Source organism: Onychostruthus taczanowskii, unplaced genomic scaffold, assembly GCF_017590055.1.
Source record: "Onychostruthus taczanowskii isolate IOZ18803 unplaced genomic scaffold, ASM1759005v1 scaffold747, whole genome shotgun sequence".
NCBI classification, from domain to species: Eukaryota; Metazoa; Chordata; class Aves; order Passeriformes; family Passeridae; genus Onychostruthus; species Onychostruthus taczanowskii.
The window spans coordinates 1-8,344 of NW_024505306.1; the positions used below are offsets into that span (position 1 = coordinate 1).

Below are 8,344 nucleotides of genomic sequence, written 5' to 3' on the forward strand. Positions count from 1 at the left end.
GGCGTGTCTTCGTGGGTGTGTCCCCATTCCCTGTCCCCATGTTCCTGTCCCCATGCCCTGTCCCCATGTCCCTGTCCCCACCATGTCCCCATTCCCTGTCCCCCACCGTGTCCCCATGTCCCTGTCCCCTGCCATGTCCCCATGCTCTGTCCCCACCATGTCCCCATATCCCCGTGTCCCTGTCCCCATGCCCTGTCCCCACACTGTGTCCCCATCTCCTGTCCCTGTGTCCCTGTCCCCTGCCACATCCCCATTCCCTGTCCCCCACCATGTCCCCATGCCCTGTCCCCTGCCCTGTCCCCTGCCCTGTCCCCATGTCCCCACTCCCTGTCCCCACCCTGTCCCCATGCCCTGTCCCCATGTCCCCACTCTTTGTCCCCATTCCCTGTCCCCCACCATGTCCCCACTCCCTGTCCCCCACCATGTCCCCACTCCCTGTCCCCCACCATGTCCCCACTCCCTGTCCCCTGCCCTGTCCCCACCACGTCCCCATGTCCTGTCCCTGTCCCCACTCCCTGTCCCCTGCCCTGTCCCCACCGTGTCCCCGTGTCCCCAGGGAGATGACCCACCTGCAGAAGGAGGTGACGGCCATCGAGACCAAGCTGGAGCAGAAGCGCAGCGACCGCCACAACCTGCTGCAGGCCTGCAAGATGCAGGACATCCGCCTGCCGCTGGCCCGCGGCTCCATGGACGACATCAGCCAGGAGGAGGTGACACCTGCCACACCCCCGGGTCACCCTGAGCCACCCCTGTGTCACCCTGGGTCACCCCAGGGTCACCCTGAGCCACCCCTGTGTCACCCTGGGTCACCCCCGGGTCACCCTGAGCCACCCCTGTGTCACCGTGAGCCACACCCGGGTCACCCTGAGCCACCCCCGGGTCACCCTGTGTCACCCTGTGTCACCCCCTGTGCTCCCACTGCCGCTGGCCCGCGGCTCCATGCACGACATCAGCCAGGAGGAGGTGACACCTGCCACACCCCCGGGTCACCCTGAGCCACCCCCTGTGTCACCAAGTGTCCCCCATGTCCCCTGAGCGCCGATTGTCCTCTGTGTCACTCTGATTGTCCCCTCAGGCCTGTCCTCCTGTGCCACCCTGTGTCACCCTAAGCCACCCCCGTGTCACCCTCTGTGCTCCGGCTGCCGCTGGCCCGCGGCTCCATGGATGACATCAGCCAGGAGGAGGTGACACCTGGGTCACCCTGTGTCACCCTGAGCCACCCTGTGTCACCAAGTGTCCCCCACGTGCCCTGACCACCAATTGTCCTCTGTGTCACTCTGATTGTCCCCTCAGGGTGGTGGCACTGGCGAGGACACCAGTGGCAGCTCCAGCCGTGTCCCCTGACTGTCCCCTCTGTGTCCCCTGTGTCCCCTCAGGGCGGTGGCACCGGCGAGGACGCGGGGGGCAGCTCCAGCCGTGTCCCCTGTCTGTCCGCGCCTGTCCCCCTCCCCTGTGTCCCCTCAGGGCGGTGGCACCGGCGAGGACGCGGGGGGCAGCTCCAGCCGTGTCCCCTGACTGTCCCCTCTGTGTCCCCTGTGTCCCCTCAGGGCGGTGGCACCGGCGAGGACGCGGGGGGCAGCTCCCAGCGCAGCTCCAGCCTGTACGCGCGCGAGGCGCTGATCGAGATCGACTACAGCGACCTGCCCGAGGAGCTCAAGGTGGGACAGCGGGCACAGCTGGCACAGCTGGGCATGTCCTGGGCACACCTGGCACAGCTGGGCACACCTGGACATGTCCTGAGCATGTCCTGGGCACTCCTAGGTACAGCTGGCACACCTGGGTACTGCTGGCACAGCTGGACATGCCCGGGTACACGTGGGCGTGCTGGGCACAACCGGGCACAGCTGGGCACACCTGGACATGTCCTGAGCATGTCCTGGGCACTCCTAGGTACAGCTGGCACACCTGGGTACTGCTGGCACAGCTGGACATGCCCGGGTACACGTGGGCGTGCTGGGCACAACCGGGCACAGCTGGGCACACCTGGACATGTCCTGAGCATGTCCTGGGCACTCCTAGGTACAGCTGGCACACCTGGGTACTGCTGGCACAGCTGGACATGCCCGGGTACACGTGGGCGTGCTGGGCACAACCGGGCACAGCTGGGCACACCTGGACATGTCCTGAGCATGTCCTGGGCACACCTAGGTACAGCTGGCACACCTGGGTACAGCTGGCACAGCTGGACATGCCCGGGTACACCTGGGCGTGCTGGGCACAACCGGGCACAGCTGGGCACACCTGGGCATATCCTGTGTCTCCTGATGTCCCCTGCTGTCTGCATGTCCTGTGTCCCCATGTCCCCAATGTCCCCTGCTGTCCCCAATGTCCCACTGTCCCCGTGTCCCCAGGACGCCCAGGCCGAGGAGGAGATCCGGCAGGAGATGGCGGCGCTGCAGCAGCGGCTGACGTGTCCCCGTGTCCCTCACACCCTGTGTGTCCCCTCATGTCCCTGATGTCCCCTGCTGTCCCTGATGTCCCCGTGTCCCCTCATGTCCCCATGTCCCCAGGACGCCCAGGCCGAGGAGGAGATCCGGCAGGAGATGGCGGCGCTGCAGCAGCGGCTGACGGAGCAGCAGAGCGTCCTGCAGCGCATCGCCGCGCCCAACATGAAAGCCATGGAGAAACTGGAGAGCGTCCGCGACAAGTTCCAGGAGACCTCGGATGGTGGGACACGGGGGGACACCGTGGGGACACGGGGGGGACATGGGACAGTGTCCACGACAAGTTCCAGGGGACCTTGGACGGTGGGACACGGGGGGACACCATGGTGGGACATGGGGACAAGTTCCTGGAGACCTTGGACTGGGGGACATCGTGGGGACATGATGGGGACAAATTCCAGGAGACCTCGGATGGTGGGCTGCTGTCCCCAATGTCCCACTGTCCCCGTGTCCCCAGGACGCCCAGGCCGAGGAGGAGATCCGGCAGGAGATGGCGGCGCTGCAGCAGCGGCTGACGGAGCAGCAGAGCGTCCTGCAGCGCATCGCCGCGCCCAACATGAAAGCCATGGAGAAACTGGAGAGCGTCCGCGACAAGTTCCAGGAGACCTCGGATGGTGGGACACGGGGGGACACCGTGGGGACACGGGGGGGACATGGGACAGTGTCCACGACAAGTTCCAGGGGACCTTGGACGGTGGGACACGGGGGGACACCATGGTGGGACATGGGGACAAGTTCCTGGAGACCTTGGACTGGGGGACATCGTGGGGACATGATGGGGACAAATTCCAGGAGACCTCGGATGGTGGGGACATGGGGACACCGTGGGGACAAGATGGGACACCATGGGGGGACCTGGGGACGAGTTCCAGGAGACCTCAGAGGGTGGGGACATGGGGACATGGTGGGGACAAGTTCCAGGAGACCTCGGATGGGGGGACACTGTGGGGACATGGGGGGATGTGGAGGGGACATGGAGTGTCCCCTGGGTGTCTGTGATGTCCCCTCATGTCCCCAGCCGTCCCTGCTGTCCCCAGTGTCCCTCAGAGCTCGAGGCCCCCCGTAAACGCTACTGACCCCAATGTCCCTCGGGCTGTCCCCATGGCTGTCCCCTGGCTGTCCCTGGCTGTCTGTGATGTCCCCTGATGTCCCCAATGTCCCCATGGTGTCCCTGGGTGTCTGCTGTCCCCTGATGTCCCCAATGTCCCCTTAGAGTTCAAGGCCGCCCGTAAACGCTCCAAGAACGCTGAGCAGGCGTGTCCTGACCCCAGTGTCCCCTGGTCCTGTTCCCCTGACCCAAATGTCCCTGGGGCTGTCCCTGCTGTCCCCTGGCTGTCCCTGACTGTCCCTGCTGTCCCCAGCTGTCCCCTGATGTCCCCAGCTGTCCCTGATGTCCGATTTCCCTGGGTGTCGTCCTGACCCCAGTGTCCCATGGCTGTCCCCTGGCTGTCCCTGGATTTCCCTGGGTGTCTGTGATGTCCCCGCTGTCCCTGATGTCCCCGCTGTCCCCGCTGTCCCCAGAGTTCGAGGCGGCCCGCAAGCGCGCCAAGAAGGCCAAGCAGGCGTTTGAGCAGATGAAGAAGGAGCGGTTCGACCGCTTCAACTCCTGCTTCGAGGCCGTGGCCACCAACATCGACGAGATCTACAAAGCGCTGTCCCGCAACAGCAGCGCCCAGGTGGGCACCGGCACGCACCTGGGCACCGGGCACACACCTGGGCACACACCTGGGCACACCTGGGCACCTGGGCACACCTGGGCTGGCCCAGGGCAGGCCCCGCCCATCCTCCAGGTGTTCCTGGGCCCTGAGGAGCCCTCCCTGTGTCCCCAATGTCCCCAATGATGTCCCCAGTGTCACCTGTGTCACCTCAGTGTCACCTGAATGTCCCCAATGTCCCCTCAGGCGTTCCTGGGCCCCGAGAACCCCGAGGAGCCGTACCTGGATGGGATCAATTACAACTGTGTCACCTCCATGTCCCCGTGTCCCCCGTGTCCCCTGTGTCCCCAGTGATGTCCCCAGTGTCATCTCAGTGTCCCCAATGTCCCCAGTGATGTCCCCAATGTCCCCTCAGGCATTTTTGGGACCGGAGAACCCCGAGGAGCCGTACCTGGACGGGATCAATTACAACTGTGTGGCCCCCGGGAAGCGTTTCCGGCCCATGGACAACCTGTCGGGGGGGGAGAAAACCGTGGCTGCGCTGGCCCTGCTCTTCGCCATCCACAGGTGGGACCCCAAAACCCGGGGGGACCCCAAAAACCCGGGGGAACCCCAAAATCCCTAGGGAAAATCCCAAAAATCTGGGGGAAATCCCAAAAACCCCAGGAAAATCTCAAAAACATCTCCCTTTGGCTGTGCTGGCCCTGCTCTTCGCCATCCACAGGTGGGACCCCAAAACCCGGGGGGACCCCAAAACCCCCATGGGAAATCCCAAAAATCTGGGGGAAATCCCAAAAATCTGGGGGAAATCCCAAAAGCTCCATGGGAAAACCCAGAGGTGGGACCCCAAATCCTCCCCAAAATTCCCCCCTTCGGCTGCCCTGGCCCTGCTCAGCACCATCCGCAGGTGGGACCCCAAAAACACCCGGGGGAACCCCAAAAACCCCAGGGGAAATCCCAAAAACCCCAGGGGAGACCCCAAAAACTGGGGGGGAAATCCCAAAAACCCCAGGGGAGACCCCAAAAACTGGGGGGAAATCCCAAAAACCCAGGGGGAACCCCAAAACCAGGGCTGGCTCCTTTTGGGGTGCCCCAGTTTTGAGGTCTAACGCAGTTTTGGGGTTCCCCATTTTTGGGGTTCCCCGTTTTTGGGACTCACCCAGTTTGGGGTTCCCCATTTTTGGGGTGCCCGGTTTTGGGACTCACCCAGTTTGGGGTGCCCCGTTTTTGGGGTTCCCCGTTTTTGGGGTACCCCGTTTTTGGGGTGCCCCGTTTTTGGGGATCCCCGTTTTTGGGGTCTCACCCAGTTTGGGGTTCCCCATTTTTGGGGTGTCCTGTTTTGGGGTCTCAGCCAGTTTTGGGGTCTCACCCAGTTTCAGGGTTTCCCATTTTTGGGGTGCCCCGTTTTTGGGGTTCCCCATTTTTGGGGTGTCCTGTTTTGGGGTTCCCCGTTTTTGGGGTGTCCCAGTTTTGAGGTCCCCAGTTTTGGGGTTCCCCGTTTTTGGGGTTCCCCGTTTTTGGGGTACCCCGTTTTTGGGGTGCCCGGTTTTGGGGTCTCACCCAATTTGGGGTTCCCCAGTTTTGAGATTCCCCGTTTTTGAGGTGCCCAGTTTTGGGGTGCCCCATTTTTGGGGATCCCCGTTTTTGGGGTGCCCAGTTTTGGGGTCTCACCCAGTTTGGGGTTCCCCGTTTTTGGGGTTCCCCATTTTTGGGGTGCCCAGTTTTGGGGATCCCCGGTGTTGGGATCTCACCCCCATTTTTGGGGTGCCCGGTTTTGGGACTCACCCAGTTTGGGGTGCCCCGTTTTTGGGGTTCCCCGTTTTTGGGGTACCCCGTTTTTGGGGTGCCCGGTTTTGGGGTCTCACCCAATTTGGGGTTCCCCAGTTTTGAGATTCCCCGTTTTTGAGGTGCCCAGTTTTGGGGTGCCCCATTTTTGGGGATCCCCGTTTTTGGGGTGCCCAGTTTTGGGGTCTCACCCAGTTTGGGGTTCCCCGTTTTTGGGGTTCCCCATTTTTGGGGTGCCCAGTTTTGGGGATCCCCGGTGTTGGGATCTCACCCAGTTTTGGGGTGCCCGGTTTTGGGGTCTCACCCAGTTCGGGGTTCCCCGTTTTTGGGGTGCCCGTTTTTGGGGTGCCCGGTGTTGGGGTCTCGCCCAGTTTGGGGTTCCCCATTTTTGGGGTGCCCGTTTTTGGGGTGCCCGGTGTTGGGGTCTCACCCAGTTTTGGGGTGCCCGTTTTTGGGGTCTCACCCAGTTTGGGGTTCCCCATTTTTGGGGTGCCCGTTTTTGGGGTCTCACCCCTTTGCCCCCCCAGTTACAAACCCGCGCCGTTCTTCGTGCTGGATGAGATCGACGCCGCGCTGGACAACACCAACATCGGCAAGGTGGGAATTTGGGGGGCCCCTCCCGCTTTTGGGGGGTCCCTCCTCACTTTTGGGGTCCCCTCTCCATTTTGGGGCTCCCCCTGTAAAGTTTTGGGGTCTGGGGGTGTCCCCCCAACCTCCCCCAGCCCCATTTCTGCTCCCCAGGGAGGGATTTTGTCCCCCCAGCTCCCAATTTTGGGGTTCCCCACCCCAATTTTGGGGGCCCCTCCCCGCTTTTGGGGTCCCCTCCCCATTTTGGGGTCCCCTCCCCATTTTGGGGCTCCCCCCGGGATTTTGGGGTCACCCCAACCTCATTTTCCCCCTCACTGAGTTAATGTTTCTGCCCCCAGCCCCAAATTTGGGGATCCCCGCCCCATTTTGGGGCGCCCCCCGGGATTTTGGGGTCACCCCAACCTCATTTTCCCCCTCACTGAGTTAATGTTTCTGCCCCCAGCCCCAAATTTGGGGATCCCCACCCCATTTTTGGGGTCCCCATGTGGTTTTTGGGGTCCCCGGTCCCCTTTTTGGCACTCCCGATCCATTTTTTGGGGTGCCAGGGGGTTTTTCTGGGATGTCAAACTGTTTTTTGAGGTTTTAGGTCCATTTTTTGGGGTTTCAGGTCCATTTTTTGGGGTGCCAGGTGGGATTTTTTCGTTTCCAGCTACATTTTTTGGGGTGCCAAGCTGCTTTTCGAGTTTCCAGGTCCAGTTTTTGGGGTGCCAGTTCCATTTTGTGGGGTTCCAGGTCTGTTTTTTGGGGTGCCAAGGCGTTTTTTCGGGTGCCAGCTCCATTTTTTGAGTTTCAAGGTCCATTTCTGGGGTTCCATGTGCATTTTTTGGGGTGCCACCTGGGTTTTTTTAAGTGCCGAGCACATTTTTTGGGGTGCCAAGCCAGGTTTTCGGGGTGCCAAGCACATTTTTTGGGGTGCCCAGTCCATTTTTGGGGTGCCAAGCTGTTTTTTTTGGGTGCCAAGCTGGTTTTTGGGGTGCCAAGTGTGTTTTTTTGGGGTGCCAAGCCGGTTTTTTGGGGTGCCAAGTCCATTTTTGGGGTGCCAAGCGTGGTTTTTGGGGTGCCAAGTCGATTTTTTGGGGTGCCAAGGCACATTTTTTGGGGGGCCCAGTCCATTTTTGGGGTGCCAAGCTGTTTTTTTGGGTGCCAAGCTGTTTTTTTTGGGTGCCAAGCTGGTTTTTGGGGTGCCAAGCGTGTTTTTGGGGTGCCAAGCGTGTTTTTTTGGGGTGCCAAGTCCATTTTTGGGGTGCCAAGCGTGGTTTTTGAGGTGCCAAGTCGATTTTTTGGGGTGCCAAGCATGGTTTTTAGGGTGCTAAGTCCATTTTTTGGGGTGCCAAGCTGTTTTTTTGGGGTTCCAAGTTGATTTTATGGGGTGCCAAGCCGGGTTTTTGGGGTGCCAAGCCGGGTTTTGGGGTGCCAATCCATTTTTTGGGATTCCAAGTCCATTTTTGGGGTGCCAAGCCGGGTTTTGGGGTGCCAAGTCCATTTTTTTGGGTGCCAAGCGTGTCTTTTGGGGTGCCAAGTCCATTTTTGGGGTGCCAAGTCCATTTTTGGGGTCCCCAGGTGGCCAATTACATCAAGGAGCAGTCGGCCGCCAACTTCCAGGCCATCGTCATCTCCCTCAAGGAGGAATTCTACACCAAGGCGCAGAGCCTGATCGGCGTCTACCCGGAGGTACCGAACACCAAAAATGGCCAAACACCCCTGGGAGTCACAGAAACACCCTGGGAACACCGAAAATACACAAAAATACCCCTGGGAACACCGGAAACACCCCTGGGAATCACAGAAACACCCTGGGAACACCGAAATACCCCTGGGAACACCAAAAACACCCTTGGGAACACTGAAAACACACCAAACACCCCTGGGAAT

The 8,344-nt window shown here is 61.0% G+C and overlaps 1 protein-coding gene across 1 annotated transcript; it reads left to right on the forward strand.

The window, feature by feature from the left end:
* Positions 1–559: 559 nt before the first annotated feature.
* Positions 560–8,269, forward strand: LOC121345691 (structural maintenance of chromosomes protein 1A-like; the record flags this gene model as incomplete). Its single annotated transcript, XM_041422814.1, has 7 exons — positions 560–710; positions 1,548–1,658; positions 2,511–2,667; positions 3,966–4,120; positions 4,515–4,666; positions 6,412–6,481; positions 8,033–8,269. Coding segments are annotated over exons 1-7 (1,032 nt in total), but the record flags the coding sequence as incomplete, so codon positions are not given.
* Between the last annotated feature and the right edge of the window lie 75 nt (positions 8,270–8,344).